The 16,378-nt window shown below is 40.6% G+C and overlaps 1 protein-coding gene across 4 annotated transcripts in view; it reads right to left on the bottom strand.

Annotated features, from left to right (window-relative positions):
- The window catches only part of dnah5 (dynein, axonemal, heavy chain 5), a gene marked incomplete at both ends in the record, with an annotated part of 86,039 nt that overhangs the window by 35,338 nt on the left and 34,323 nt on the right, over positions 1 to 16,378 (bottom strand). For all 4 annotated transcript variants that reach the window (XM_079275523.1, XM_079275521.1, XM_079275522.1 and 1 more), the window contains 17 exons: positions 793 to 900; positions 1,191 to 1,314; positions 2,093 to 2,360; positions 6,339 to 6,492; positions 7,644 to 7,774; positions 8,299 to 8,471; positions 8,581 to 8,767; positions 9,906 to 10,129; positions 10,388 to 10,601; positions 10,881 to 11,003; positions 11,347 to 11,481; positions 12,147 to 12,289; positions 12,541 to 12,745; positions 13,135 to 13,311; positions 13,639 to 13,880; positions 15,013 to 15,159; positions 15,364 to 15,517. In XM_079275523.1, the coding sequence (XP_079131649.1) occupies positions 793 to 900; positions 1,191 to 1,314; positions 2,093 to 2,360; positions 6,339 to 6,492; positions 7,644 to 7,774; positions 8,299 to 8,471; positions 8,581 to 8,767; positions 9,906 to 10,129; positions 10,388 to 10,601; positions 10,881 to 11,003; positions 11,347 to 11,481; positions 12,147 to 12,289; positions 12,541 to 12,745; positions 13,135 to 13,311; positions 13,639 to 13,880; positions 15,013 to 15,159; positions 15,364 to 15,517 (2,909 nt within the window). The remainder of the gene's footprint in view (positions 1 to 792; positions 901 to 1,190; positions 1,315 to 2,092; positions 2,361 to 6,338; positions 6,493 to 7,643; positions 7,775 to 8,298; positions 8,472 to 8,580; positions 8,768 to 9,905; positions 10,130 to 10,387; positions 10,602 to 10,880; positions 11,004 to 11,346; positions 11,482 to 12,146; positions 12,290 to 12,540; positions 12,746 to 13,134; positions 13,312 to 13,638; positions 13,881 to 15,012; positions 15,160 to 15,363; positions 15,518 to 16,378) is intronic.

Below are 16,378 nucleotides of genomic sequence, written 5' to 3'. Positions count from 1 at the left end.
GAAATATTAAACAAAATCAGGTCAGCCACATGCAATTCCAACATATATCTTTGACGTTGCTATGTATCCTACACCTGAGATCCTGTTTGTTTTAAATACCCACAAACCTTCAAGATGAACTAACTGCATGACAGAATTGTTGATCCACTGGGCACCAGGCGGTGGAAATACGTGTACATTCTCTAACAGGAAAACAGCTTTCATCCTTGAAAGCTGGCCAAAATTCGAAGTGTCATGACATGCCTCATGTCAACACCTGCCAATAGATTTTTAGAGGCTGAATTCTAATGCTGTACTCTCAAAACATGACGACTGACTGATGGTTCTGGATTTGGCCCCTTTGATGACGGTTTAATTCATCAAAGGGCTTAATTCATTCGGATACTGATCACCCATCACTTCCAGGGCCATTAGGGAGTTGATAACTATTGAATCGGATTGAAAGATTAAATTCAATCTGTGACACTGTCCCTTGAAAATCTACCTGTGAGAAGAGCAATTATTTTTCAGGCACTTATCATGCCTACTATTGATGTCCACTTATGACTGTCCACTCATCGTGACTAAGAGGAACACTCGACTACAGATTGAACAACTTTATCAATCTACCGGTACTGTGGTTTTAAAGACGAGTCTTACACTAATTGTAAGAGATGTCGACAATATGCAGCAGTTGAGGCATTGATTCTAAGGTGGAATGAAAGCCATCTTGTATTGTTGTGTTACAGCATATGTTAACATTGTAAGTACAAGAGTAACACATATCAAACGTAATCCTGTAACTCTGATTACCTTTGGGCCAGGGTCTGGACTTCAGTCCTCTTCTCCTTATAGATGGTCTTGTAGCCCTGAATGAAGGACAGGTAGGACTTAGGTGTGACGTGGGTGGAACGTCGGTATCTAGAATTAAATTAGATTACAATCGGTTAATTTCATGTCGTATTAAAAAGCAGGAGAATAATTTGCACAATGTTTTGTACTTAGATCCACATTTAGTAGAACTTTTATTCTATAAAATGAAGGCTGACCACAAACGGCAACATATGTATATATATTGTTTGTGTGTATATTTGGATTTCTATTACTAACAATAATTATCCAACTGTTGAACATAACTAGACAAACATTTTGTTCTCGGGTGGATTGCTGCCTGAGTGGAGACGGAGAGGCAGTATAACAAAATGCTGTACCTCTGGAAGTAGTCCACACACTTCTCTGCCACGCCATCCTGGAAAGAACCCATGCACTGGACCACCTCACTTTTAACCTGGGGTGAGCAGTCGATGTCATAGACTGACAGGAAGTGATCCGAAACTGAAAGACAAATAGATTGAGGAGGAAGAAGAAGAGAGGGTAGATTTAAGCGGAGTGAAGAGTGGATGACGGTTACTGAGACCAGATTGGCAAATGTTGATATAAATATGCTTCTTTACTGCTTCATACTATGACATGCTACAACAAATTCAAATTGACTGTTTTCCATTCAGGAATGACAGCGTTAATGCATGGAACATCATGGATTATTGGTTACATGCATGACTATGTCATCCCTTTTATTCTTCTGACTGACCAAAGAAAATATGGAATGGAAATTCAGAAAGAGAGGGAAAACGTCAGGGAATAACTGGAAAACATGCTGGAAGATAGTGTTTCACAGGACAAAATAAGCATAACAGATTCTAAATATTTGAAAGAATTAAGACTTGTGATATTTGTCGGTGTACAGTTTGTTTTAATTACGATCTATATATGTATCAGTTGAAGGCATTTCTAAGCAACATTCTGATGCAGCGCCTATAAGATTAATGAAAGACATTAAAAATAGTCAAATGATGGATGAGGAAATAACAGCAGTAAATCCCAGCAGCAGGACTAAAGTTGTCTAACGAAGCCAATTGTAAAAATACTAATGTGTTCTGAATTTACGTTAATAGAAAGCACATGACACATCGAACAAGCTGACTGTGTTGTAATCTGATTTTACAGTATTAAGAAAAATAACAGCTGCCACTCCAAATAGATAAGGGATATATTATTAATGGGAAACAAATGATACCATTAGAGAAGTAGATCACATCGATATAACATATACCTGCAACAAGAGCATCTTTTGGCCACCGGCTGAACCAGTCCATGGTGCAACCAGATATCAATGCAGGAAACTTTAACGCCCGGTTGCGAAACTTTTCCCCAACGGGCGAGAAGCACAGAACAACATGGAGATTATGTCGGACACGTGACATGAAGTACTGATACAGGTTTTCATTGGTCGGCGGTCGCCTGGGAAACTCCCGCTTCATAACAGGAATGAGATCACTGAGGATCTCGACAATCTCATCACGAGCGAACAAATTGGACACCTGAGGATAGAAACACACACGTTAATGTCAAATTACATGATCAGAGATAATGAGATTGTGTGTGTGCGTGTGAGTGCATGCCTGCGTGTTTGTGCATCTCTGTCTGTCCACGGCTCATCTTGCATACTGCTGCACCAAACTTAGAATATTATCGGTGCTTTATAGCTGCAACTATCAGGTTTTGTGGTTTCATTGACTCAAACTTTCTTAAAACACATTGTATTGCCTGTTTGATGCCATCATTGATTGACTGCTGATTCCTCACTCACTATTCTTCATCAAGTGGGATATGGTAAGGGGAAACAGTTTTCCTGACTTTATTGTTTTGGAAGGTGTGTTAGGCTATTAGCTATCAGATAGCAGCTAACAGAACGTCACACACATCTGACTGCATCGCCGCCACACGGCTGCTGCTTTGCGGACAGACACACTGGCGGGAAACGGTTTGCTCACTTTTATTGTTTTGAACGATGTTTGGCTATTTGCTAAAGGAAGTACACACACTACTGACTGAATGCTATGATTGTCAAAACACGGGGATACACCTCCACACAATTTCCGATGCATTCTCTCAGCACTCTAATCTATCAAAGGTACTGTATTTTAGGATGGCAAATTATTATTTAATCCGATCTGGGATTTCCCATGCAAAACCTTTTAGCCAGATTTGAATCTGTACTTGAGGCCTATGGAGACAATTAGTGACAAACAGAAATTCAAGGAAGCATATCTGAGAAAAAGCCTTCCAAAATATTAATAGGAAAAGGTAAACATCTGCAGTTTAGCATTATTTCTTATGAATGCAAAGGCAAGATGCCCTCATAATTAACCTTGAAATAGTGCTTTCATTTTCACATGCTCAATGTTCCAACTTCTCCCTCTAACTTCTGTCAACTTTGACATTTGTCCGGATCTCTCTATTTCCTCTGACCCTTTTCCCTTCATCGTGTTTACAGTAAAGCAGTGTATCTAATTTATTTTCATTTAAGATAGTTCGATTTTAACTGACATTGGAAGTTGATTTTAATTCACTTTTGGACATTTTTTACATTTTCTTTGTCATTCTTTTTATCCTCTATACTGCCTTAGCCTGGTGTTGAGGAATGAAAAAAAAAAAATCTTCATTCCGGGTTTGACGTAGGGGACAGTGGCACTGCATCCCAAGTTATCAAGAGAGAGAGCAAGTAACATAGAAGAGTAGGAGCAGGAGAGAGTCTTGGCGGTGCATGTGGTTTTGTGGATAGTAGCACCATGTCCGTAACCATCTCCTGGGTTAATCGCACAGACAACAACCTCAAACTATCAGCTCGCTCTTCCTTTTTAGTTCTCATCTCTGTCACCGTCTCTCGCACACAGCCATCCCAAAACGTCTGCAACACAAACTTTGTTCAAAGACACAGACACAACACACAAACCATTCACTTGCACACAAACTCTGGTCCCCACTTCTATTTAACTGGCTGGTAAAGCAGCTGCTGCTTAAATTGTTATTTAGATGTGGAGGAAGAGGAAGGGCAGGGGAAGGGGGTGGAACAGAGGGCGGATAGGGACGCTATCCTCATGAGGCAGAGACAGCAACAGAAAACAAAGGATTAGAAAATGCAACAAGCTGATTGAAAATGAGGGGGATGATGAAGAAAATATGAGGAAAGCAGTGAATAAGAAGTAAACAAAAGGCGAAAGGACGGAAAATTGGGTAAAGATTAGGAGGTAAAAGAAACGTTAGAGGGGGAAAAAAAAATATCACTCAAAAAGCAATTCCCCACCCAGGGCCGATAACAACAGCTGCTCGTAGTGCTAAAGTGTTGATCAACGGATTTTTCCGTTTCAGGGCTTTGTTGTATGTTAAAAAACACGAAGCATGAAGTTCTATACACTTGGAATTGTCACGCTTAGCAGATAATGAAAATGTCTACTTTTGCTGCACATCACATCACATGTATTAGATCCTCCAGTTTTTACATAATGTCTCTCCGTTAATGTGCTGGCCACTCATCTCATGATGTGATGGCTCTGCTGCACATCATTGCAGCTGAGATGATGGGACCTGTACACAACCAGAAGGGGAAGAGGATGGAGATGTGTAATGACGGGTGCAAATCAACCAATGAAAGCACAACATAGTGCGGGTTTCGGAAAGGATTTCCTTTTAAGAAAATAGTGTTCTCCCCAGCAGTATGCTCCCTCCTGATCTTATGTAACTAACTTATATAGGAATAACTGTATGTTTCTTATAATTTAACAAACATCACTTGTGTTGCTAAGACCATTCCTTCCATGTATGTAAGACTAAAAAGATAAATCAAAACAAAAATAATTCCCCATCTCACACCTGTAGATGGTCTTTGCTTTGTACACCTGCATAGGCAAAACATATGTATCTGTGACAAGTCTTTAATTTGGAAAATGTAATAAAATGCACAAGATGGGCGGGAGAAAGGTCTATCTGAAGAAGAGCTGTAATGGAAATATGGATGATGGGGAAGGAGCATAAATAAACAGGAGGAAAAGGAAGGGAGCTAGAGGGGCAGAGGAAGTGGAGGAGACGAAGAGGAAAGCAATAGGATTTGAGAGAAAAGGGAAGAGAGCAACAAGGGGAAATGTTGGAGACAGAACAGGAAGCAAACCAGAGGGGAAAACACAATTAGAGGAAAAGGATGAGTGGGAACAAGAAGGCACAGCACAAAAAAGGGGAGAGATGTAGGATTAAGAGGAGAAGAGGGAGCAAAAGAGGATCGTAAATTAAAGAGCAGAGAAAAGTGTGGTGTTTCTCCCAGTTACACACAGTACTGGATCCAGTACAATGGAAGATTTTGGGACCGCAGCAGAGAAATGTATAAGTTCAACCTTGAAGCAGAGCATGTGAGCGGTAGCCACAGCCCTGATCGCTGCCCAACAGTCCAAAAATGCAAAGCAGCTTTTTCTTCTTTCAGCGGCGAGCGGTTTGAGTGGAGCAGGGTGAAACCTGAGTTGAGTGCGGAACGATATTGACTGCTGTGGCCTGGAGCGGCTTTAAGTGGAGGGAACCAACAAACCCATGAGCGAGGAGTGGAAATTCGCACTGCTCCACTCCGCTCACATGCCCTGCCTTGACGCTACCGCCTCCTATTGCTGCTGTGACAAGAGTAATACAGAGAAAAGGCCATTCTGTCCCTTCGGTCAGTTACAGCTTCAATTCATTCCATCCAAATCAATGGCAAAATAATTGAAATGCTATCGGATTGACAGCAAAAATGCAATTTGTTTTTTAATTTGATTGAATTGAGATAAAGTGCACTGCTCATAAAGCAGATACAGATTGTTTTCTCCTCTCCAGGTCTGTGCTGTCGTTGTATCACAGTCATGGAAAGTAGGTTTCACTCAAAGGTGAATGCCAGCTGTCAGTTTCAGCAGCATAACGAAAGTATAATTGAGGCTTTTGTGCTGGACAAACTAGATATAAATACAAGTATCTGATTCAGTGCAGCAGCTTTGTGTACCCACAGTAGGCTTTCGTCATAATAAAGTGTTTGTGTTCAAAACTGCTGTAAAAACACATGTGCCAGTACATTCATCAGAATACAATAAATTCATATTTTTCATTTGAGCAGCACTCTTAATAATGAATTTGTCTGTTTTTCAGCCACTCTTGACATCCATGGTAAATTACACTGATAATAAATATAAACTACAGTATGGGAATGTGTGTGTAAAGCATGCACTGGGGAATATTTAGTTGAACCATTTTGTGAATATGAAGAGTGAAAATAGGTTTATCTATACATTATAATGTGTTGAGTTAAGAATACAGACTTGCTGTGTTAAATCCTAATGTACAGCACCAAACAGAGCGGACCTTTACTTTGAGGGCTCAGCTTCAGTAATTGAACTCTGAGAATCTCATAAGCTGCTTTTAAATGTCTTGTTAAATGTTCATATTACACGTCTATAACATACATGTGTTTTTGTGATTTCATCCAATGTGTGTGTGCTCCTGACCTCTCCAGAAGACAGGACGTTGTTCAAGTACTCGAGGAAGGACTCGTCTTTGATCTCGTTGTCAGTAAAGAGGAAGCTGATGCCTTTGCCATGTTGGCCAGCTGTTCTGTACAAACGCTTCAGGTCATCCATCAGGTTGGCTGTGTTGTATGAGCTGGCAAAGAACAGAATGCATCAAATAGATATCCACTTAAAGATGGAAAAATAAGCAAGTGTGTGAAAGTGGAAGAATAGTGGGTGGAATTGATCGCATAAAGACGAGGGTGAAAACTGAATGAAAAGCAACAGAGTTAGGATGATGGTATTTCAATGGGATAGTTGACATGAAGGCAATAAAAAAAAGTTTGGTTCAAGAGAGTGAGAGTTAAATTGAGTCTGCATGAGAACTAGAGACAACTGTACTGGATGTGCACGGAAAACGCATGTGTCTGTGTGTAGAAAAAGAAGAAAAGCAAAGACGTCAAATAAAGGTGCCTGTATTCATGAAAGAGGGCTGTGAAGTCAAGAGGCTCATTCATATTAATAGCAAACACTAAAATCTGTCAGGACAAGCGCAGACGGTGATACATGCACACAGGGACTGAGGGAGGAAAACATGTGCCAGAGAGCGAGTGAGACACAGAACAATGAGACAGACAAAGTGTACAGAGTCAGTTAAAGCAAAGGAGTGTTTTTCTTATCAACTGCACTAAAAGGACAATGATGTCGTCTCATAGAGAAGTCTCCGTTGACAAGGGGCCAGAACTGCAAGATATTACACAGTAAATCTCATCTTGCAGAACGTATCCTGTCCCGGGAACTGATTCGTTCTAATTGCAGCTCATGAATGAAAAATAATGAATCTTTTTCAAATGTCAGAACTGAGACAGGATATTCAAGACAATATAGAGTACGGTGATTTTGATTTCACATCTAAAACTAATTAGAGTTTAACCTAATTCAAAACAAAAGGATATTGTGCATGCAACATGCCAACTCAACAGCATAATTTGAATATGGATGCCATTGTATGTTACAAGGTACTGCAGGGTAACATGGTGAAGCATGTTAGGGTTAGGTTTGCAAAGTTTAGTCTGAAAACAGCCACGATTGATTTATTGAGTATCAAATGATAAAGTGAATCAATATCCTTTAAAGATCATGGGCCATGAACAACTACGTGTGTGTGTGTGTGTGTGTGTGTGTGTGTGTGTGTGTGTGTGTGTGTGTGTGTGTGTGTGTGTGTGTGTGTGTGTGTGTGTGTGTGTGTGTGTGCGTGTGTGTGTGTGTGTGTGTGCTTATGCGACTATTGTATGTGAACATTACCGTGTGAGAGTGATCTGGAAGATCTTGTATCCAGCAATAAACGAGGCCAATCTGGTCAGGCTCTGTTTGCCTGAACCCCCAACACCCACCAACAAGGCATTACCTCCAGGTGTCCGTATTATCCTCGACACCTACACACACAAAACCAAACATGGACATAAAACTAGGATTCATAATGGGAGTTGCAAGCTGCAAGAAAAAAAGCAAGGGAGACCGAGAGGGATATTTTGTGTGAGTGCAAGTGAATCAAGCAAGCATTTAAAAGCTCCACAAATGAAGTTGTACTTGACCAAAACTAGTGTGATATTTGGGATATTTTTAGATTGTCTGAGCACTTCTGAGGGCTTTCAAAGGCAAGAAGCTTGACCATTCAATGAGAAATGTCTGCCGGGTGGCGAGAGACATGTAATGGGATGGCCGTGTTGGAAGCCTTTGAGTTTGTTTTGAATTTGGCTGTAGTAACACTGCATGTTTCATGCATGCACACGTTAAATACAATTGAAATGACATATATATATACTTACCCTTTCACAGTATTTCTTGTCCTGTTCTATAACGTAAAAGGCTTGTGATATCTATTCTTGCTAATATTACCATTTCTCAACATTAGAAAAACAGACTAATGTGGCTAAATGATCAAATATCTTCAAAGTACCTTGACCAGATGTAACATAGCATCCTGAAAGAAGACCATGTCCATGTCAGTACCCCTGATGCTCTCATTGTAATGGCTGAGAAACATGTTCAGGCGCTCCTTTAAACTCTCAAACGATTCCATGGGCTCGTACACCTTGGGCAAATCAAAGTCCGACTCTTCTGACTCTTCCCCTATGAAGACGTTAGAATTAAACATTAAAATGATCACAATACAAAAATGACAGAGAACAACAACACTGCTGAAATGTAAAGAATGCTGTGTCGTTTTGATTGATGGTACCTGTAGTGTCAGGTGCGTCTCGTAGAAAGTCGACAAAGTATCTGTCCAGTCCATAATCCACGATGTTCTTGTGCTCCTCCTCTACCAGCTTTGCCAAAGCCTGGTCGAACCACTCTACATCCTCAGGCATGGTAAATCTGTCAGCTATCACACGACTGCACTCGTGCCTCCACAATGCCAGCAGCACCTGGAAAATGATGTGTTTGTGTTATTGCTCTCGTTCAAGTGAGTAAAGTTAAAAGCTTTTGTTGGGGAAAGTCTCTCTTCTATCTGTCAGACAATACAAACCAGCAGGACAGCTACTGAATCAGCTAATTCAGCTCCAATGCATACAAAAGGTACAGATACTATGGCTAATATGACAAATAGCATTGAGTGGGAGGAAATATTTTATTCTTTAATGGAGTCATTGAATGAGTTCAATGACAAAGTAAAAAGATGAGCAAATGACAGCATTGAGCAGAGACACACTGGATCATTTGCTTGCTCTAAAATTCATTATGCCAGACAGTGATGAGATGTACTAATTGTATAGGAATTCTGCACATACAGCAACCTTGTTATGAAATAAAACCCTGGGAATGTTACACTTATTAATATCCAATACTCTTGTATTCTGTTCGAGTGGTTTCGTTTATTGTACTCTGAGTCTTCCGAGTTAAGTTTATAGCATCAGCCGGGATGCTGAGCATCTTTGCCTCGCCTCTTGGTAGCCTACAGTAGAAGATATATTTCATTGTATTCTATTATTCAGTGAGGCCATAAACAAACAGGGAATTGGTCACCTCAGCAAGATTTGAGCTTGCGATGCAAGAATTTTTTATGCTTCCCAACCAATTCACACTTCTGTCTCTCTGCAATGCTGTAAATATGTAGTCATGCATTAGCACCACATAGGTAATAGTTTGATCATTCTCTGTCAGGGTCTCTGCACTACTCTAGTCTATTATACGGTGGTCTGCAGCACTTTACACTACGTAACTTCACTCTATGCTCTGTATACGGGCACACGAGAAACCAGACTACTGGGAGAAATAATGTTGCAGCACTGCAGCACTACTTGTTTGCATTTTGATTGATGATGCAGTCAAAAACTTGTTAGTATGATTTATAGTCGGCTTATTGTCCGTTAAACTTTTGATTTGATTATTTTTAGATACTTTAGCAATAATTTTTCTGTCTGCATTATTTGTCATGTACATGCATTCTTGTGAAAACAGTGTATGAATGGTAAAAAAAACCCTCTTTCAACCAGTAGAAACCCAGCCATGTTTCTTAAATATGTGACATTTTAGAAATTCAGGTTAGTCAAAAAAACCTCTGACCTGGACAGAGTTGACCACCTCAGCGTTGGTATTGAGCATGCCTTGCCAGATCCTGGACAGATCCCTAAGGTTGAAGATGTAGTGGAACTTGGCAGGAGTTGGAAGCATCTTGACCTTGGTCAACTGCCAGAGACGGCGAGTCAGAGACACCAAACGAAGTGCGGTGCTTCGAACCTCATCGACAAAACCGCGCCGTGCACAGAAGTGGCCTACGCCAATCACACCTGTATAATAGGGTCAATGATGGGTTAGTTGAAGGTGGGAAAGTGACCATATCATTTTATCAAAAAGGACAGTATAGGACACTCTATGGGTCATGACATTTTGTACACTTTTAGTAAATTCAGCATTAGTAGTATTGTAGTAACTTTGCACTGGAGTTTCATCCTCGTCAGTTTTTCTCACACATTCTTTAACATTAATCGAATGTTTTGATTCAATACATACATCAATAATGACTCCACTGCACTCTTTTCACTCACCAAATATCTTGTCAATGGAAGCATTGGAGGGCAGCGTACAGTTAAAGATAGAGAACTGCCTTTTCAGTCTCTGTGGGATGTCATTACGGCCTCCTCCTGGATGGATCATAGCTGCTAGAAACTGAACGTCCACAATATTGGTGAACTCTCCGGGTTTCTCCAGATTGAAGAACCCGTTTTGCTCCATCAGCTGTCTGACAATCTCATTAGTCACCTATGATGGAGGGCAAAAAAGCCAGCTTAAATCAAGAGGTTCATGTTAGCCTTTTTATTTGTTGTTATCATCAGTTTATTTCATTGGATCATTACATTAGGTCACTGAAATGTGCAAGACTAAATGGTTGAAAATCGAATCCATCAAAATCAAAAAAAAATTATTGTTTATGGGATTACAAAACAAAGGACAAACATGGAAATGTACCATTAATTGAGGTAGATAGTAAAATGATATTTTCAGTTTTTCCAATTAATTGATGTTAAAATGATCCCTAACCTGGTCTCCCCATTCATTGATGACAGGCATGTTGATATCATCTATAAAAATGGACATTTTCTTCCCAGCAGGAGGTCCATAAGTGGTCCCCATCCTTTTATCCACATAGCTCTCTACTGTCCTCTAAAAAAGAAACATAGGGAGCAAAGAAAAATATAAAGACAACACATATGGCAACGAGAAAGAGAGCGAAAAGCAAGGATCTTTTAAGTTCCACTCAGACATAAACCATAGTAACAGCTCGATCAATGTGCAGTTTAGCCATGTACATGAAAAAGACAGTGGTGCTTCCTCCAGCCTGCACATTATCACACCAATCAATGTTACTTCACAAGGCCATGATAATCCATAACAAGTTAACACAGATGCAGAGCAGCCATCTTCAGATACAACTGCACAGAAGGAGACAGCCTGTGGTAAAACCTAAACGAATTAAAAGGAACGCAAACGGACAGTTCTGCTTTACCTGGAACATGAGTGGTGTGGTGGCAGAAGAGAAGTTGAGACTCTTCCCCATGTGGGTCTCAGGATCATACTTTGACATGTAGCCATTGATGATAACAGTCTTTGCTGTTCCTTGTTCTCCAATCAGCAAAACCGCCTAGGAAAGTGGATATTTTTTTGTCAGGATAAGTGTAATGTATGAAAAATCTCTATCGGCACATATAATGCAATTTCCATGAAATTTGATACGTCAACCTGACTAAATTGCAACCTGAAATGGCAGGTAATTATTCTGTAGAGCGATGTAAACTGTTCACCGACACTATATTTGTTGTGTCCTGATCTCCAAATTGGACTGAGCACCAGCATAATAATGCAGATAGTCAGATGGTGGAGCATTTGGCTCTCAAGCAAAGAATCGACCAAAATATGTCAATATGGCCTTTTTTAAATTGATCTGTGCTGCATCTGGCCATGTTATTGATCTGTGTGTGCATGTGTGTCTACACAGCTGTATCCAGGACTAAACCAAGCATTACACACTGAATAGAGAAGAGATCAAATGGGCGCCACAATCCCTAAAACCCTGAACATAAGACATGAATTCTCTGTGAAGTTGGACATGAACTAAATGTTCCGGTTTACAGCTCCTTTTTAGGTCATGTGCCAATTGAAACACAAGTCAAGGTTTCAGTCACTGTTACACATCAAGCAGCACCTTCAAACTTATAACGAGTCCTAGTGAATGCAGCGTTCAATTTTTGACTGGCAGTATACAGATATACCAGTGCACTACTTAAGTTTCTTTTTAACAAACCTCACCTTGCCCTGCTTAGCGATGGTCTGAATTAGGAAATCTGTTCTGACATTGTCCACATTGGGCACCAAGATGGAGCTGTACTGTGGGGTGAATTCAGATGGATACACATACTCCTCCACTCTGGCGCTCCAGTGGACCCATTGACCTTGAAGAAGAATAAATGTGCATGCATTAAAAAGATATGCATGAGCACGGAAATATGACTGATAAACTTCCAAGTTGTCTTCAAGTTGATCAAATATTTTAATATTTCATTGTGCGATTTGATAAACGTACACCTGCTGCGAAATGTTGTGCAACATGAGGCGTAATGTTTCTGCTTGTCAAGGAGCAGCTTCGGTACTTCCTGGCATCTAATTTACAGGTGATAACATCTGTTTATCAAAGCATGCATACCATCTGCTGTGACATGGTAGTCAAACATGGTGTCGTCACTATCGAGAGGGATGTCTGGCAAGTTTAGACAGATACTGTCATTCCCTCTGAGCCAGATCTCCATCTTCCTCCGGTCATCCAGTTCAAGTAGGGCTCCGGTGCTCCACATTAGGGCAAAGACATACAGCCGCTCCAAGTGCTCTCTGGATAACTCACCACACTGCTCCTGCAGAGTAACATCTACTTTAGATCAAGGACTTTGTTAAAAAAAATCGAATTAAAAAGAGAAGGGGGACACTTAAAAATATGTGTGAAACTAAAATAACCTATAATAATCATAGAACTATTCAAGACTATCTAATAGCATCCAACACTGTGGGTCCTTTCTTAGAACATCAGATTGTCTATCTATATGAATTTCCCATTTTCCTCTAGCAGTCATTTTGTTGTGGCAGTATGATATATATATATATATATATATATATATATATATATATATATATATATATATATATATATATATATATATATATATATATATATATATAATACAGTAAGTGCTGTCTGAGTGCTGTCTGTCCCATGGATGAGTACTCAGAACAGTTGTACTCTTACCTTTGGTGGTATGAGTCCCTGCAGCATGTTGATGCACTGCATGATGACAAAGGCCTCAAGCATGTCCATCTTGAATTCCAGCGATTGCACACAAAAGCAGTAGAGCTCAGAGAAGGAGGAAGAGAAGAGTTCCCTCAGCACCTCTGCTTCCTGAGAGAAGCGTTTCTTCAACCAGCCCTGAGAAGAAAAACCCACACCAGTGTGGTTGAGATTATATTGTGTTTCAAAGAACACAGTGTGTAGGTGCTGTTCACAAAACCATAGCCCAGTTGTGTGAGGTTTATTTCTAGATGCAGCAGAAATGTCAAAGCCTTCCGAACCAAGACAAGTAACTCGATTGATCTTGCGGCACTCTTGGCCCGTCCTCAAGGCCCCTCAGGGTGCCGCCGATCTAGATCTCGATGATATTTTGCCGGTACATACTGTAATACCTTAAAAAGCACCACCGGCTTCAATTCCTGTGTAGGGATATAAAACATATATATAATCAATTAGTCAATTCACCTCCAGTATAGGACTCCAGTTGAGCACGGAGGAGCTCATGAACACCATTCCATTGCGCGAGACAGTGGCTGGAGAGGCATTGTCTATGTTGTGTGGCTCAAAAAGTACTTTACAGTTGGGTGCCATGGGTATACGGTCTCCATTTGCCAGCGTAAGAGTTCTGTTGTCGTCCAAAACTGAGTTTAAGTTCTCAATCCAGATTGCGTCGACAGGTCCATCCAGGACTATCCAGATGTGCTCCCCTGGGATAGAAAACAGTGTTTGTGTTCGTCTTACTCATACGACATGTCATTCTATCTATATGGTCAACGCACATTGCTGAGCGCCATTTTCTTTTGAACTCGTCAAAATAACAAGGCAAGCTGTTTAATGTCCACTCTAGTCTCACTCGAGTTTTATGGGTTCTAGAATATAACAAAACAACCTCATGAGTTTGCACCTGAAATAAGATTCATTAGTAATTATATTCTAAAGTAAGAAAACAACCAAAAAATGCCAATACAAAAATATATGTAAAATATAATGACAATAATTAAAAAAATGACAAGACAAAAATGACAAAAAATCATACCATATAGCTGCTGGCCAATAATGAACGTGGGGCATGCTGCTGTGAGATAAGTACGCTTGTTTTGTCCGATAAAGAAGTTTGATGTTGCTCTGTCATCACTGACCTAAAGTCTTTTACCAAAGGAGTCACAGTTTCGAGTCAAAATAATATATTACTAATATGACTGCTTTCATGCACATGAGCCACCAGCTGCTTTTCTACAGAGGTCCTTAAAAATAGATCAGGCTTGGGATGCTGTTGCTGCATCTATTGAATCACATTGTAAATACAGTCGGTTTTCCCAAGGCATTTCCTTTCCTTGCAGAATACTCGACTCGGGAGTCCTGTCACCAATCTACACCGCCTTCTTTTCTATACTGGAATCCTGTCTGCTCAAAGCAACACGCTGCAACAGTTTGAACAGAAAGCATGAATGCATCCTGCTCAAAGACGTGCAGAAATCATGAGAGCTCACACTGAATACGTCAGATGCATATTTTGATACATAAAAGCAAACACACATAATGTATATTCATACCCATGCACACAAACATTTGAATGAAGTGCGTAGGATTAAGACTAAACAGAAAGAGTAAACAGCTGTTGGTGCTGCTTTGAACTATAGATGCAAGGATGTCGCAAGACACTTCTCTGCAAAGTAATAACATACTGGTTCCCCAAAGTTCTCAAAGAAAAGGAAAATCCTTAGTAGATTGCCAGGAGTCTTCATTTGAGGAATCATTTCTTAACCCAGCAGGAATCTCTCTATCACAGCTCAATTCTAAGTATGAAACCAATGTTGAGTGCAATGAACGCAACCTGACCTTTCTTTGCTCTCAGAGTTTTCCTCCAAAGTGTAGAAAAGATGCCATCAGTCCAGTCATTTGTAGCCACATCCAATCGACCAAACATCTGAGGTGCTGTGATGGCTTTTGGGTTCATGCGCATCTCTTTGTGAGGCTGACCACACTCTGAGAAAGACATAGACGGAAACATTTACCCCTACACTTGTAAGGTGAGCATATTGAACATGCCCAAAATGATTCAAGCTAAGAATGCACAAAAAAACACATTTGTGAGTTTTCTAAAGTACTTTTTCTCTTACACACAGATACACATTTTAACCATCCAATGTATCACCGAATATCGGCCCCAAAACACGCACAAAATCCTACCCGTCATAGCTCTCATCAGCGTATGTATGCAAGTTGTCTTTCCGGCCCCACTGGGCCCGAGGGCCATCATGCCATGTCGGACCCTCTGAGTCTCAAACAGCTGGATGACCTTCAGCTTCCAGGGCGGGTGAATGATCAGACCTGCACCCTCAACCTGCGGGAGCACAATTACAGTATACACATGTTTACCATACAAAGCATATCAGTGTACAAAGTACTGTGACATGTTCTGGATAGTACTGTAAGGAGAGTGTATTGTAGTGTATTGAATGGATCACGTACAGCTTCACACACACACACACACACACACACACAAAAAGATGCTGTCACATCTCGTCAAGCACCTTAAGTTATGCTTCTCTTGTTTCTCTGTATTTAGTCATTCTTGGTCTCCTGTTATATATTATACTCACCTCTATTCTAGTTTCAGATTCTCCATTTCCTGCCTGTGTGTCGCACACCTGTTTGATTGCCTTCCCCTCCCTGATTAGTTCCACCTGTCACTCCCTGTCTGTTGCCAGTTCATCTTTGTACCTCTGTGTCTATCGGTCCATCGTGTATTAAGCGATTATCTTTACCTGGAGCCTATACTACGAAGCGAGTTCAACATACCCGGGGTATTTTTCAGTCATCTGGTTTAACTAACCCTAACAACCGCGATCCTGCTAAGCTGTTGTACGGAGCTGGTTATTAACTCGATAAAGAGACCCAGGGTTTCTCAATCTGGCTATGAGCGCGTTCACGTAACGGGACGTTTTTTTAACCCTGAAGGTACCTCGCTAACCCCAAACCCTGCTTTGTAGTACAGGCCTCTGGTGTTTGGATCTGTTTGCCTGGTCTCACTGTCTTCTTGTTTACCAAACCTGTTAGCATGTGAAGACTGTGTGTTATTGGAACTGTCCTGTCTTTGAGTCATGCTTTTGACTCTGTGTGGTTTCTTCAGCCTTAACAGATGCATGCAGAGGCACTACGACAAGCGTACATTACTGCAGGGATGAGGGTATAATGCACGACA

Source organism: Melanostigma gelatinosum, assembly GCF_949748355.1.
Source record: "Melanostigma gelatinosum genome assembly, chromosome: 9".
Classification (NCBI taxonomy): domain Eukaryota; kingdom Metazoa; phylum Chordata; class Actinopteri; order Perciformes; family Zoarcidae; genus Melanostigma; species Melanostigma gelatinosum.
The sequence above is the reverse complement of the archived record's forward strand: the minus strand, read 5'-3'. Positions and strand labels throughout refer to the sequence as shown.